The sequence below is a fragment of the Gobio gobio genome, assembly GCF_949357685.1.
Source record: "Gobio gobio genome assembly, chromosome: 13".
NCBI lineage: Eukaryota > Metazoa > Chordata > Actinopteri > Cypriniformes > Gobionidae > Gobio > Gobio gobio.
The window spans coordinates 11,516,616-11,532,951 of NC_137106.1; the positions used below are offsets into that span (position 1 = coordinate 11,516,616).

Consider the following 16,336-nt stretch of genomic DNA (forward strand, 5'->3'; position numbering starts at 1 on the left):
CCCCTTCTTGTTACAGACTGGCGCGTCGGACAGAGGGCTGGGAGTGGTCCTGTCCCAGGAGATAGACGGGGAGGAGCGACCGGTGCTGTACATTAGTCGAAAGTTCTTTTCCACCAAGGCAGTGCTGGTGCTAGTTCGGAGCCAGAGCCTAGTTTCAAATCAGTTCTTTGTGTTTCCACACCCAAAGCACCAGCTCCGAGCCAGGAAAAGGGGTTCTTAAGTAGCACCAAAACATTGCTGGGCTAGAAGTAAGAACCGATTACGTCAGGCGCTGGGGGCGGGATCAACAAGACGAACACAAACTTGAGATCCGCCATTTTTTAAATAGCAGCCAATGGAGCTAACAGCTGCTGCTCGTTTGTAATCTCCGTCTATACAAATTACGGCGAACTGCATGAATGCGTTGGATTCGCTGTGTTTTCGTTGTGTTTTGATGCCGATGTAGGATCGTAAAGCCATGTGAATCAATAGAAACGCAACGTTTGCCATTGTTGATGGAAGGCTTGTTCGAAATGCTGTGCAGACCGATCGCCGTATAACAACGAGTCCAACGAGAGCATATGACTCCTTGTGCTTATGATTCACTCATGCGGTGTTTTGATATCATACGCGGATCGGTTTGCGCAGCGTGTCCAATTTGTGTTTCCCGCTGACTCGCTAGCATTGCTGAGAAAGATGAGACGTATACAGTGACGTAAGACCTGGCTCTGTTTTGGCTCTCAGCATGTGGAAAAGCAAACGGTTCTTAGAAGGCTCCTCAGTCGAACCAACCATGAACTGGGACTAGCACCCCGGTACATTCTGGTGGAAAAGGGGTGTACGAGAGACTAAGTACAGCACCATTGAAAAGGAATGTTTGGCCATCAGGTGGGCTGTCCTCACCCTTCGATAATATCTCCTGGGACGTGAATTCACCCTCCGTTCGGACCACGTCCCCCTGCAGTGGCTCCACCGCATGAAGGATACCAACCCGCGGATCACCCGTTGGTATCTAGCATTACAGCCTTTTAAGTTCAAGGTGATCCACAGGCGGGGGCGCAAATGGTTGTGGCTGACTTCCTCTCCCTGGGTTGTCTGTCGGGCGGTGGGGGTATGTGGCAGGGGAGGCGTGGTTTAGCAAGGTCTGTGACAGGAGAGGAAGTTGGGAGACAAGCGCAGCATAAGTGGGTCAAGTGCAAATGACGAACACCTGTGTCTTGTTTCAGTAATGGGCGTGGAGAGACCGTATAAAGCCACCTGGAAGAGGAGAAGCGGCAGAGAGAGACTGACTGGAGACTCGTGGATCTATGAGAGACTGAGAAAGCTCTGGGGAGCATCTGAATGTACTACAGAGAAAGACTAAGTTATTGTGAGCACCAGAGGCAGTTTTATGTTGTTGGATCTATTGAAAAGAAAAGAAAGTTTACAGCGAGTCTCGATCAAGCTGACCCTGTCTTCTTCCTTCCTTCACTATTTTGAACCTTACTACAGATATTAGGGGTGTGACGAGACACTTATCTCACGAGACGAGACAAGACACGAGATTGGGTTCACGAAAACAAGACGAGACAAGATTTTTACAGTATTTTTAAGAAATCCTCAATGATTAAATACATGACTAGACATTTTTTTGCAGGTGCATTTGAAATGTTTAAATTCATCATCTTGTAATGAATGTCATTTCAGCTCTACTTTCTGAGTATGAATTATCATATGCAGTAAAAGACAACAAGCACTGTAAAGGTTTTGCCAAACCAAAGGTTTTGACTTCTATCCTGTATGATTGTCTCTTCAGACCTTAGAACTGCAGATGAGCTTCTTTTAACCTCCTATCTGAACTCCTTCCCACAAATTGATCATAGATATTAAGTGCAAACGTTAACCATAATACCATAATCAAAGTAGCCTACTCAATATTCAAAGTGCAAATAGAGACCCCATTTTTCTTCAAGCATGATACAGAGCTAAGAGATGGTTACAACTAGATTGCTTTTATATTGGGAGATATTTGCGTGCCTCAGGGAGCCGCTTTCAAACAGTGGGAGCGTATTGAAATCGCATTTGAATGCGCAATCCTGTTTATTTGATTATGTGAACTCTGTGAATACGGAGCGGTGGTGCTGAACGCGCATTTTAAAATGCAAGTCTGACGGTTCTGCTGCCCAACGAATCCTCCGTCACGGTCCAGTCCACTAACATTTTACACACACTCATAACACACGCTCAATGAACAGCTCGTGTTGGATGAGCTGATAGAATTGAAGCGACTGTTATCCACCTGAATTAAATTGTTTTTATTTCTATAAAAAGCAAAACTAGAGTGGAGACAGCTTTTCACCTCGACGAGAAATCTCGTCAGTTTAGTCTCGTCACACCCCTAACAGATACCATTATAATCTTCATGTAAACTTAAAAACACGAATCTGTGAGAACGGTGACGGCATGCATGTAAGAATTACGCTTAGTCTATAGGCAAGCGTGTTTGAATACGTATGTGTGCAGGCATGTTGTTTTTCTTTACAAAATGGCCGCCAAATTACTTGTCTGCATCGCATAATACAGCATTTTTTTGTTGTTTCCGAAAATTTCGATAAATGTTTTCATCTGTACAGAGGGAAAGTGAAGTGAAGGAGGCCTTCACAAGGGAGAGTCTAGTTCAGGGTTCCTCAAATCTTGCCCTGGAGGGCCAATGCGCTGCAGAGTTTAGCTCCAACCCTGATCAAACTCGCCTACCTTTGATTTTCTAATGATCCTGGAGACATTGATTAGCATGTTCAGGTGTGTTTGATTAGGGTTAGAACTAAACTCTGCAGGAAAGTGGATCTTGTTAGGCCTTAGATTTGAGGATCCCTGGTCTAGTTGACACAGTCCCTGCTGACACTTCAGGGCTGCATTGTGGTCGTGTCTAGGCGCAGGAACACCATCTGATCTGGATACGGACTGGATCCGGAAGCAAGCTTATATCTTGTAATTCTGTGGTTAAAGGAAAAAAAAACTGAATTGTAAGATAAATAGTCGCAATTAACTTTTTTTATTTTTTATTCTGTGGTGGAAATAAGCTTCCATAATATACTGACACGCATCCGAACAGTTTAAATTCACTTAAGATAAACGGCTGTTTAAGCGCAATAAGATGATAAGAAAACGTAGTTCAGTACTCACTCGCTGTGTAACAGGCTTTTAGTGTGTGTGCGCGCTTCGGGTTTTTGCACTCAGTTTTTGCAAAAAGTTTATGTCACAACAGCGTGCGAATAAAAAGTTTAACTGGGAAGACTTTAAAAAGCATGCAAATAATAAACTTTCATGATGGTGAAGAACTGCAATGTCACGTGAGCATAACCCTACCACTGTTGCTAAACACAGAAACATGTGATGTGAATGTATGTCGTGTTGTACATAATATTATGATCTCTTTTCAAAAGCAGATTGTCGAGACATTTTAATCGTTCACTATCTAAAATCATGATAATCGCACATCCCTAAGTCAATGTATGCCCAATTCAGAAATATAAATTCCAGTTCAGCATGTTCTAATTTTTCTAATTTAATAATCTTGAATGGAAATGTATTATATATATATACAGCAACTTTAATGTTTAAATATAAATGCAAAGTTTGTGAAGACACAATATATATATATATATATATATATATATATATATATATATATATATATATATATATATATATATATATATATATATATATATATATATATATATATATATATATATATATATATATATATATATATATATATATATAGCTTTTAACGGTGCACATTTTACCCACAAATCACTGGTCAGGAAATTAGCAAGAATTGCACAAATACTGTAGATAAAGTAACTTAGCACGGAATAGCCTTCACCTTTGTTTTCTTGAAATGTTTAAGCCGTGTGGGTGAAATTGCTGACAGCTTTTTCACAGGAAGAAGAGTCAGTGTTGTACCACTCAATGTTAACTGCTTCAAACAGTTCATAGTTTGAAAATGTCTCCCAGTTAGTTTGAGTTTAATGTGAGACCAAATATTCTTTACATGGTTCAAATCTGGACTAACCAAATGACCAAAACATGAGCCTGATGGACTTGTGTTCATCACTCCACACAACTCTGCTGAACCACTCATATTCTTTAGCTTTAAAGGAGTTCATTTTCATAATTCTTGATAATTTTCTTACCAGTAATTTGAGATCTGTAAGCTTAGTGTTTAGACAATTTTATTTTAATGCCCAGGAGTGTACACCACCATTTAAACTATTTGTTAAACTAGTCTCTTATGCTCACCAGGGCTGCATTAATCTAATCTAAAATACCTTAAAACAGTAATATTGTGAAATATTATTACAATTTGAATCAATGCTGAAAATAGTTGTGTACAATATTTGATGGAAACTGTGATAGATGTTTTTTCACAATTATTTTATGAATATAAGGTTCAAAAGAACAGCATTATTACAACTTATTTCATTTTAAAATAATTTTTAGCATTGTAAATGTATTTACTGTCACTTTTGAGTTTAATGCATCCTTTTTTAAACTAAACTTTTGAAGGGCGGTGTACTTTGAATGTTTATTTTTTGTATTTAGTTTTCATACTTTGTCATATTTAGTATTTTTGTGTACCAGGGTGGAAGATCACTTTATTTGCCACAATGCATTACCTGTGTATCATTTTTCTGAATTTAAATTACAATTCAACTTCCTGAATTTAATTCAAATTCCAATTAAACTAAGGCCCTGTTTACACTAGTGCGTTTTCATTTTCACAATTGGCAACTTTGTACGCGCATTCCCGGTGTGCATGAATGGTCATGTGATGTGTTTTCGGTCGTGTAGTGTGGAGGGAGATCTTGTTTGAAACGCAGTGGCAATACCAGTATGGACTGGGATCGTTTTCATTTTAAAATGCTGTGCTAAAATGAAAAACGCACTAGTGTGGCCTAAAAGTCACCCACAATTTAGCAGGCCACTTGAGTAATAGTGTGCGTTGTTTTGTAAATATCCAGCCTTTACTCCTGGCCTCCTTCTCTTATGTTACCGCTGCTAATCACTGCTGCCCTGAACTCGGGCTGAAATTGAGTTTCAGTAGAGTGCTGATGGACATAGATATGGGGGTTACCACGTCTTGTGACATAACTCTCTCCTAATTTGCGCAGTGATGACAGAAATCCACTAAAAAGGTAGATCAGTTGCATGGGCTTATACAAGTCCTATGAACCGAAGCCCTTATCTCACATAATATCTGGTCCAGAGAGGGCAAATTAGGATAAACACACTGATAGGGTTTTCAGTCATGTTTGTGATAATGGTAGACCTGCCAATTCCCAGGTACGGTCTCAACAGTCTGAACTGGCAGGAAAAGGCCCAGAGCCCAACGGGAACCGAAAACATCAGTCAGGTTGGTACGCCAGGTACCGCGACACTCTGACAAATGCCCTTTTTGCAGCTCACACCAGGTTTGCCCTCGGGCAACTAGTAGAAGCTGTTGACAGCAGAAACCGGCGCTCACTAGTCCGATACCCAGCCAGATGTACAGCATTACAACCAGAAAGAACTGGAGACCTGAAATCAAGCCTGAAGGGAGTAAAAGAAAGAATATTCTTATACTGGATTTTCAAAGAAAGACAAAAATCAAGAAAGCCTCAAGCAAGACTGAATTATGCCGGGTTCAGACTACACAATATTTTTTGTCTGTTACCATAGTCACTGTGTCAGTTTATGCGTTTTTGACTCCTAAATTCTTGCCGTGTCGTGGACTAGAAACATGTCCAGCCACCTTTCCACGTTCTCCGACAAATAACAAGCAAGAGACGGGAAGTCATTCATTTTCAATGTTCAGTTCATTATGCGTATGTGGAATTTCCGCATCTGATTTGAGCTTCGGATGCGTTGAAATCCTTCTAGACCGTATGCGACCACCCAACCAGATGTGATGCATTTGAATCAAAAACTATAAGCGCTAGGTGAGAATTACCAATATTTTCCCACTAAAATGTTATTCTTTAAACACTGTATCTGTAAAATGGAGGTTATGAATAATGATGGAATTTACGACTTCACACTTAAAATAATCAGATAGAATGAAACGTATGGCGTATTTGGCGTCCTGTCCGAGGGGAAGGCTCTGAGCTTTGAATTTTTTGTCCGAACCCAGAGTACTCCCCCTGTGAGGTGATGGGCCGGTGGTGGTGGGATGCAGGAAACTGTCGAGGAACATGGATATATATATATGGATATATATATATATATATATATATATATATATATATATATATATATATATATATATATATATATATATATATATATATATATATATATATATATATATATATATATATATATATATATATATATATATATATATATAGGCCTCATATCTTGCTGATTTGTAAGGCAATTTGAACATTTTCCTCCCGAACTTTGTTAATAAAACATCATTAAATAATTATTTTATAATTATTTACATTGATTAGCCCTATAAAACTGCTTTGTGTGGATATATTCATACAATCATTATATTCATTAAAATGATTAATTTTACCATGGTGAATTAGCGGAGAGTAATGGTTGTCTCACGACCAATTTGAAAGTTCCATGGGATTGCCGCTAAGGGGAGAAATGCGACAATCGTATGTGAATGACGGAGATAGGGGAAAGGCGGCTTGAGACTACACGTTGCTTCCCGACCAATCATTGCTTGGCAGAACTAGCGACTGACTTCCGGAACCAAGAGTGTAAACAAATTGTGTGCGGACACGGACGGCCGAAGTATACTTTGGGCTTTACGTTTGGTGCCGTGACCCGGATTGGAATTAAGTTTAGGGCGGTGAGTGTAACGGACGTAGGCCAGTAAGAGCTGTGTGTGTAAATCTCACTCCCCTGTCCGCAAGAGGCACGCTAGAAACTGATGTTAGAGAATAGTGTTAACGTCCTTGTTAGCACGCCCATCTCCCATGCCGGTGATCCGGGTTTGAGGCCCGCTTGGAGCAGGTCGAGAAGGACCAGGTTCATTTTGGTGGCGTGACCCAGATTGGAGTGAGGTTTAGGGGGGTGAGTGTAATGGACGTAGGCCAGTAAAGCTGATTTATAATTCTGCGTCGGACCTACGCCGTAAGCTGTGTGTTGCACGCGTAGCCTACGACATACCCTGATGCGCACCTCTCCAAAAATTTAACAACACTTCGATTCTACGCGGACCGCAAGCGCAGTGATTGGTCTGCCAAAACCTCTCCCTCAGGTCAATAAATAAATAAAAAATCTTCGATAGGAATGTGTGTGTGTGTGTGTCCAGAAATGGGATGATAGTTTCTTCCTTACATCTGCTATATAACACAATATTTTGTAGTCCAGAGATTCATGTTAGTAAATAAATGCACAGATCTGAGTATATTAATAATTAATATAGTTTATTTATTTTCTCATTAAAACCTAAGATGTTAATCAGTCATTGTATATCAAGAACGGGGACACATTAGGGTACATTTCGTGAATAAAGTCTCCACAACAGCAATCGATTGAAGCGCTTGTCTGTGCAAAACAGTGGCCACGAGCACTGCATGATTTCACAAACGCTTTCCAGCGCCAGATCGCCTCTTATTTAACTCTACTAATCAACTAGAGATGCTTAATTTGTATTAGATAGCCTAGAACAACACAAGCTGCAAGAAAAGCCGCTATCTCACTGCTGCTGACACTCCGACAATGAATGTACACATTCTACACCATAGATATCCATAATAAAGAGTCTCTAACGTCATCACCGGCGGCTATCTTGTGACAGGCAGGGCTCTGTGGTACCTGATGATCTGCATGAACACAAATACTCTTATCTCACTGAAATCTTGACGGATTTACAAACGATTTGGTTTCTTACAAACGTTATTAACATGGCTATAATTATGGATGCTTGAACAAATTATGAATATTTTTTTCATAAGTATGCAGTGTCATAACTACATCTCTGACGTTTATAACAAACCAAACAGTTTGAAAATTGGTAGAAAATTGAGCAAGTTATGGTTATTTTAAAAGTGCAAGCACCCATGAAAACAATGTTATGAGTGAGCCAGCTGCCTGTGACAAGATGGCCGCCAGGTGCGGACGTCGACCTCCATTGGCCAGCAGCGCGCACGAGACATCTAGACTTTATTAAGGATATCTATGTTCTACAACAGTGGTTCCCAGCCACGTTCCTGGAGGACCCCCAACAGTGCACATTTTGGATGTGTCCTTTGTCTGACACACCCACATCAGGTCTTGGAGTAGCTACTAATGAGCTGATGACCTGAATCAGGTGTGTTTGATTGAGGAGACATGCAAAATGTGCACTGTTGGGGGTCCTCCAGGAACGTGGTTGGGAACCACTGTTCTACACAACACAACAAGCTGCTTCTTCTTCGGCTGTTGTCTTGATACTGTGGTTTACACCATCATGCCCGAGGACACTGCCTACTAGCGGTCTGCATGTGTAATTGCACATTGACGCGGACAACAACGCAGAAGTATAAATGAAAACCAACGCGTAACTTGCGGTGTAGAGGATACGCGTAGGTCCGACGCAGAAGTATAAATCAGCCTTAAAAGCTGTGCGTGTAGGGGTATGTTTACGTGAAACCGTTTTCAACTGAAAACGGAAAACATTTTATGTTATTTCGTTTTGGTCTTTCATTCACACGACAACGGCATTTTGAGGGCCTGAAAATGCAAGCTTGTTTCAAAGTGCAGGTTTTGGAAAACGATGCCTTTACCTTCTCCATGTAAACGACAAAAACATGAATTTGTGAAAATGGTAATGTCATGCGCATGCGTATTACAGGTTCACGGATGCGTCTTACATGTTCGTGGGGTGTTTCTTGACAAAGTGACATTGCCAACTACTGACCTGGCATGCATAATACAGCCTTTTAGTCATTTCGCAGATCTGTGTGAACGTTGTTGTCTGTTTTTAGTACATCGTTGTCGTGTAAACATACCCTTAATCTCACTCCCCTGGCCTAAAGAGGAGCTCTAGCGACTAATGTCAGTGGCGGTGGCCTTTAGTGTCCTTGTTAGCTGCCTGTCTCCCAGGCCAGAGACCCTGATTTGAATCCCGTTTAGAGCGGGTCGAGTGGGACCGGTTACACATCCTAACACCCTACGTCAAACGGATCGTGTCAGCCAGGCTGATATCGCGTAGTCTGAACCCAGCATTAAACTTACCAAGGAAGAAATAACCCGTCGTGAGTGGCAGAAGAGTGAGGAATGTCAGTGGGTTCTCAAAGGAAATGGAGTACTCCACCGTAAGATACGCCACCCCAATTACCAATGAATACAGACAACAGCAGGACGTATAGATGCTGAACATAATAAAGTAGCGCATGTTCCTATTCCCAATACAGTTTCCTGTGAAAAAGCAGTGGTGGTCCCGTTTTAGAATCACTTTCTTACACACTTTACAGAAGTGGCGTCCATTCAGGAGGTAGTGTGCGTCGATTCTGTCTGGGCAGTCAGGTGAACAGACTGGAAAAACTGTCTCGTTGGCACTCTCAGATGGGTACCATATAGTCATTGTGTAATTACCCAGCGCGTTCCCCATGAGGAATAGAAAGACGGCAGTGTGGGTCAGCATGGTGGGATTTAACATCACATCTTGCCTTTGGAATACAGTGGGTGTGAAGAGGAGGAAGTACAGGGCGAATGTGACCACGGTTGCCGTGTAGAAGTATGCAGGTGCAATCGTGTTGAGTAGTCTGAGTTTGACCATCCTGAGAAACATACCTGTTAAAAAATTATAATTAATAAAACAGTCAATTGAAGATGCTAAAATCATACATTTCATCTTGGATTTGGTATCAGCAGTTCATCCCTATGAAAAACACCACTATGAAAATTATGAAATAAACTGCAAACTTAGAAACATGAACAGTTTTTAAATGGATATTACAAATTAATATTACAAACATATATATATGTTTTTTTTTTTTTAAGGTGATGCATGTTATGTACCAAACATAAATCAAACATCGTTCATAAAAACTCCCCTGTCTTCCATTGGTCACGAAACAGATAGCCCTGCCCCAAACTCACACCATTGGTTGAGCCCATGTTGCTAAGTCGGACTAATAAGCAATGTTAACAGCCAGCCAGTGTTTTTTACACTTCACTTTTATATCAAGGAATAAATAGCCTAAATGTACAGACTGCTTAAACGTCTTTGCACATTTAACTGTGCTAAAGTATTTTAACAACAACAAAATATACACACATCAGCTTTCATACACCATATTATCACATATAACCCTAAAACACTCGCTTAAGAGAACTCAGATCACAACTATTTGTTACACAGCACAGAATCTACATCCATCGGCTATAGACTATAGCATGTTTTATTAGTGATTATGAAGATAAAGGCATACGGGGTTTTTAGACAATGAGAGAAGGATGTGATGAATAAAAATGTATTTTAAGAGGTCTAGTGCTAAATTCTAATACAAACAAGCATTTTATAGACAGGTTTTGTGATTCTGAGGCCCGAAACATATTTGAAACAGACGCTTATTGTTGATCTGGATGAGGAGATTGCTCGGTTACCTGACGCCGGTTAGACCATAGAAGGAGCCGTTGTATCAGCACTGGAGCTCAACTCATCCCTCACAGATGGTGCTAGGAGATAAACCACAGTTAATTCATTCAGAAATAGTAAATCAGTTATCATACTGTAATACTGAGCGCATCTGTTCGCGATGTGTCTCAGTGGTTATTAGCACCGCCGCCTGTTGGTGTGTGGGCACAACATCACCCAGCTCCAGCACCCAAAAATAAGAAAAACAGACAAGCCTGTATAGCTATACACTTGTGTTATAGAAATATCTGTGTATTATTTTGTATGGCTTTGTGATTTTATATCCCTATTTTATATGTAAACGTCAAATCATTATTATTATGAATGGACGACACACACTAACGTTCACCAGCAGATGGCAGTGCAAGCCAACGCTTATTTAGCAGATGCGTTTTTTAAATTCTCTCCGTTGTTTTATATAGACAAAATCATGGCTTAATACAAAGTTAGCATTCTATGAGGTGGGCCGTGCTGACAAGCTCACATCTGCGATGCGCAGAAACACGAAGTCAAAACTTTATAGTTCGCACGACCCCTTAGTTTTCGTGTCTGTTGATGGAGTGTCACTTCGCACACGGTCCCTAAGCGGAAGGGCGCTCCCCGTGTGTGCTGGTGCTGATGCAGACAGACAGAAGCATCTAACCGGACGTAAACCACAGGAGGTGTTTTAAAGGTAAGCAGCACTATTGTTATGTTCACATCGCTTCTGATGAACTCTTCTCAGTTATATCGCACGAGAAATGATTCAACAAACGATTCAAATGATTCATTCTGAACTTCACCTGGTTTTAAAAGTGGGCGTTTTGTAACAGTTGTAGCAATTGGATTTAAAACGCTATTGCAGCAGAGACCTAAGCATGGCTGCTAAACATAGAGGAGGGGTGATAGGCTACTTAAATAATTTAACCATACGAGGTTAAATAGGCATTGTGTTGGCATTCGATTGGTTTTCTTTGGCTTGTTTGTTTACCGTCTCATGTAAAGCATCTCCAGGATCCCCGCTGTTTTATTGTGCCATGGGACTGCGCACGTTGTGCATTTATTGTGAGATCATAATATTATCTTCTTAAAGTTATGGTTGCTCTGCTGCTGATGATGATAATGGCTGTATTAGTGCGCACATGCTGACAGCAGGGAGTTTAATGTCTGGGTAATATATTGAATGGGGAAATCAGAGGATGGGGGCGGATAGATTTCTCCACGCTGTTGCCAAGAAGCTGTGATATGATGATGCATAATAACTTTCACAATTAGAAATGTATTATCTAATCTTCCCTTTGAGAATCAAAAAGTGTTACTTTAACAGGAAGCGGCTGAATATCAAACCAATATATACACATACATACATATAGCCTATATTGTATACATTTTTGTATAGGATCTTGTATTAGGCAGTTTTGTATATTTCATGCCAATTAAGTAAATTCCCCCATTCAATATTGCAAAAATAATAAAAAAGAATGAATTATATTAATGATTTAGCATAGTTATTAAATAAAATTATTATTTTTCAAATACTTACATACATACATAGAGAAAAAAATATTATATTAATGATATAACATTGTAAAACTAAATATAATAATAATAATTATTATTTAAATATTTAATTAAATATATTTTAGATAGCCATTTATCAGATTTAGACATATATACATCCATACATACATAGATACAAAAATATTATATTAATGATATAACATTGTTACTAAATATAATAACAATTATTATTATTTAAATATTTAATTAAATATATTTTAGATAGCAATTTATCAGATTTAGACATCATGGTAGTATTTGTTGTGTACCTCCTTTGGTTTATATAATTATCAATAAATAAAAAGTGATACAGTAAGAATCTAATGAGAATAATCACTGTGATTAAAAGCAATTCATTAAAAAATACCTCAAAAATAAATAATGTCCAAATGGATTAAACCATCCAAACAAGAATACGAATTCTGGGAGCAAGTGTGAATTGTTTTACAATGCACAACATCTTTTAATGCTCCAAAAAAAGTCTCAGTACCCAGCATGCTTTGCATGAGCCTGGAGGGGAATAATAAAAGTAGAAAGCTGTGTTTTATTATGTGTTTTTGAGCAATATGAGCGGGGGGAAATGTGTGACTGCTAAAAGTTCTGTTATACTGGCATCTAAAAAAGGATTCTCTTAGGGCAGAATTTTAGGGTTTGCTGCTGTTGTGAAAAGTGAAGTTTGTGCTCTGTTTAGAGTGGGCTAATGTATGCTAATGCTAACACTGGTATATGTTGCTTTTCTTAGTAAACTTCAGTACAACAACTGGTCTATGCTGGTCTAGTATACATGCTGTTCACTAGCAAAACTAAGATGATAAAGCTAGTTGACCAAAGTGTTCCTTTTGCTAATGAAACAGCTCTTGCTGGTTAAGCCAGTCAACTAATATGGTCTTATTACTTGTCCTAACCAGGTTTTTGGAGTAAATCTGATCTTTTATCAGATAATTGTTGTGCCACAACAACAACAGGGCATCTATCTCATCCCAGATTTAATAAATGAAGCAATAAAAATGGCAAATGGCGATAACAAACCTGCCCACCAGCTGTCAAATACAACAAACATTGGCAAACAACTATGCTGGTTTTTACAGTATTACCTTTAAAGAGCAAACAACCTCATAACAAGTTATATCAAGCTGAAATAAGATTCTAATCTTCGGTGGCATTTGCGAGACTCATCACGCTTTCGGAAAGAAGTAATCTGCAGATCAATGGTTCTCCCATCGAGTGATGAATGGCCAGTGTCCATCTATCAAGGATAAGTCACAGTTATGGCACATGTTTCCTAGTCACCACTTATATTTTCCATCTAAATGGAGCATCTTGGAATGATGTTCAGCAATTACCAAACTGACTGTATAAAGCAATTAATAGTAGTGGAAATGTCACTGACTGCACTTGTGACAGAACGTTGGTTGAAGCTCATAATTGGATCATGAATAAATCATCAGAATAAACACACACGCTTGGCTGATGTCTCTTTCAGATCCTAGTCCTTACTAGTCTTATTAAAGGAGAACTAGTGGCACCTTGCTTGATTTGTTTTTTGCTTGGAGTTGCATCGGAGGGGTGAAAACTTCTGTCTCTTACATACAGTGGTGTGTGGTGGATCAGGCAAAATCTCCTCCCTGTGTTTGGTTTTCATGTTTCTAATACTTTTGATATGTGCATGGTTTCTGGATTAATAAGCATTACCTTACTTTAATCAACAGGCAACACATATAATAATATTTTGTTAATGTTTATATTAATATATTTATTTAAACCAAGTCCATTAAAGTCTCATCAAGTGAATATGTTTTTTAACATTATTTGCATTGCTTCAATATAATATAACAACTACAATAATACAGTAAAAAGCATTTAATACAGTATCTCATCTAGCTTTATTCTTTGTAAGGTGTCTTGCAGGTACAGAGAGACACCATTAATTTAAGTGCTTCTGACTCAGATCATCATTTCAAGTTCACTTCAAATCAGATATGACTGAAAGATGTTTTGTCCAAGTGTATGATGAATTCTTTTTTTGTTGTCACATTGGTTTGGGTTTTGGTTTGTTTATGCTTTATGTCTTTTATTTTGAAGTTTAGTCACAGTGATGGTTCCTGTTATTCATGTGATTTCCTTGTGATCTTATCGCGCTTCCCTTGGTTCATGTGTTGTGTTCTCATTAGTTCATTGTTTGATTGTTCACAGGTGTCCCCTGTTTAATCATTAGTCTCTCTGTAGCCTATAATATAGCCCTGATGTTACCATTGTCTCTTGTCTAGTAGGCTGTTGTCCCTGTAAACCGGTGTTGGTGAGTTTTATGTTAAGTTATGATTCGTCAAGTCTTTGTTTTGCTCACTTTGGATTATTGTAAATAAACCTGCACAAGAGTTTGTCAATTGTGCCTCCAGTGGACTTAGGCTACACATGTCTTTCCAAACCCAGAATATCATAATTTAGAAAGAATTCTGTTGTGTTGTGACTCAATTGAACACTAAATAAAGTCACCAGAAAAGTACATGCAGCTTGCTGATCACTTTTAAGTGCAAAAACAACCCAATATTTAGAAATTGAAACGGTAGCGAGGCATGTGCCATTGCTCTTGTGTCATCCAGTCCAGTAGGTGGAGGAAATGCACCGATCTCTTCTTCTGCTATATTTAATGCAAAATTTGCATTTCTGCCACATTAATAAAACATACAACATTAAAATTGTAATGTATAAACATGAATATATTTGTTATCATTCAAATTAGTTGAATTAATCTAGAGTGCACTTGATCTGATTTGTCAACAAACAATCACTGATTTAAGTGACATCTCTAAAAGAAGTTTGTTAGAGCAAAAAACAAGCCATTTTTAAGGAATTTTAACAGTAATGTGGGGGACCCCATTGCTTCTGTGTGTCATCCTGTCCAGTAGGTGGCAGAAATTCACCATTATTATTCTTCTGCCATTTTTAAAATTATGGGCTGCGTCTGAAAACTGGAAAATGCTGCCTTCAGAGGACACATTTCAATGTAGGATGCATAAATGTATCCTTTACTGCCTTTGATATCCCACAATCCTATGCGTTACATTCAGTGATAGATGAGCTAGAAAAGAAAGATGCGGTTGCATCTTTAAATATTTCATTATATAAATCATTAAATATTTGCCTAGTTCTCACCAAAGCTTGCTCTATTTTGCTGTAGATCATTAACCGTAACCGTTACGCTGCCTACAAAGTCATTGCCTGATAAGGCAGCGAGGAAATTATTTGCTGGTCTCCTCTCCACCAATCAGCTGGTGTGTGGAGGGGCATTCTGACGCAATATGGCTGCCGTCGTCATCCAGGTGGATGCTGCACATTGGTGGTGGTTGAGTAGATTCCTCTTTCTATATGTAAAGCGCTTTGAGTACCCAGAAAAGCACTATATAAATGTAACATATTATTTATTTATTATAACAAGTCAGCTGTTTAAGTTTTTGGATGCAACCATACATTTCTGCCACCTCCATAATTTTTTTTTTACATTAATATGTTTATGTTGTTAGTCTAGTTAGACTTGAGTGCATTAGTATATGGACAAATTGCAATCTCTGATTGGTTTCAGTGACATCTTATGATGTTTATCAGCTTTAGAAGAAGAAAATTAGAGCAAACCATAATAGCAATCTTTTAAACCTCATGAATAAGCATCTTACAAATGGTCTAAACAGCAATGCACCACTTTCTCCAGTTCTTGACTTCATTCTACATCAGTGACGAATATGAGCCAAAAGCATATTTACCTAATTGATACAATGTGAGGGAAGAGGCAGATGTAAGTAGACGTTCACAGATGAATACTTCAGCGAAAACAGCTGTTGGGAATTGTGCCAAACCATTAATTTAGCCAGCAGGTGTGACTACATCATGAGAGGCTTTAAACAACCTTCTTTAGTTCATAAGGTGCTTTTGCCGAGTTTATAGACATGTTGCTTAGTCATTTTCTGAGACTGCTGCTTTCTCTCCAGTGGTTCTGTGATCAAAAGCTTGTAATACATTGCTGAGAACACACAACAAATAATCCTCAGTAAAACGTGTATCTGGCATCTCTACGCAGCACGGGCATGAATATTTGATGGTACACTTGGCTGAGATTGAAAGTTGATACATCCCACTGCAGTACACAAAGTGTACAGAGACTGGAGTGTGAGCTATAGAAAGTTCACATCGGTAGATATGGTTAAATGGAGCGGTTCG

General features: G+C 38.9%; 2 protein-coding genes across 2 annotated transcripts in view; one reads left to right on the forward strand and one right to left on the reverse strand.

Annotated features, from left to right (window-relative positions):
• Window positions 1-5,266: 5,266 nt before the first annotated feature.
• zdhhc22 (zDHHC palmitoyltransferase 22) lies at window positions 5,267-9,736 on the reverse strand (the record flags this gene model as incomplete). Its single annotated transcript, XM_079833933.1, has 2 exons — window positions 5,267-5,553; window positions 9,181-9,736. 2 exons carry the CDS (start codon window positions 9,734-9,736, stop codon window positions 5,267-5,269), a joined length of 843 nt encoding a protein of 280 aa, XP_079690059.1.
• Window positions 9,737-11,199: 1,463 nt separating this feature from the next.
• tmem63c (transmembrane protein 63C) overlaps window positions 11,200-16,336 on the forward strand; it is a gene marked incomplete at its 3' end in the record, with an annotated part of 95,398 nt that continues 90,261 nt past the window's right edge. Inside the window, exon 1 of the mRNA XM_079832642.1 lies at window positions 11,200-11,258. The remainder of the gene's footprint in view (window positions 11,259-16,336) is intronic.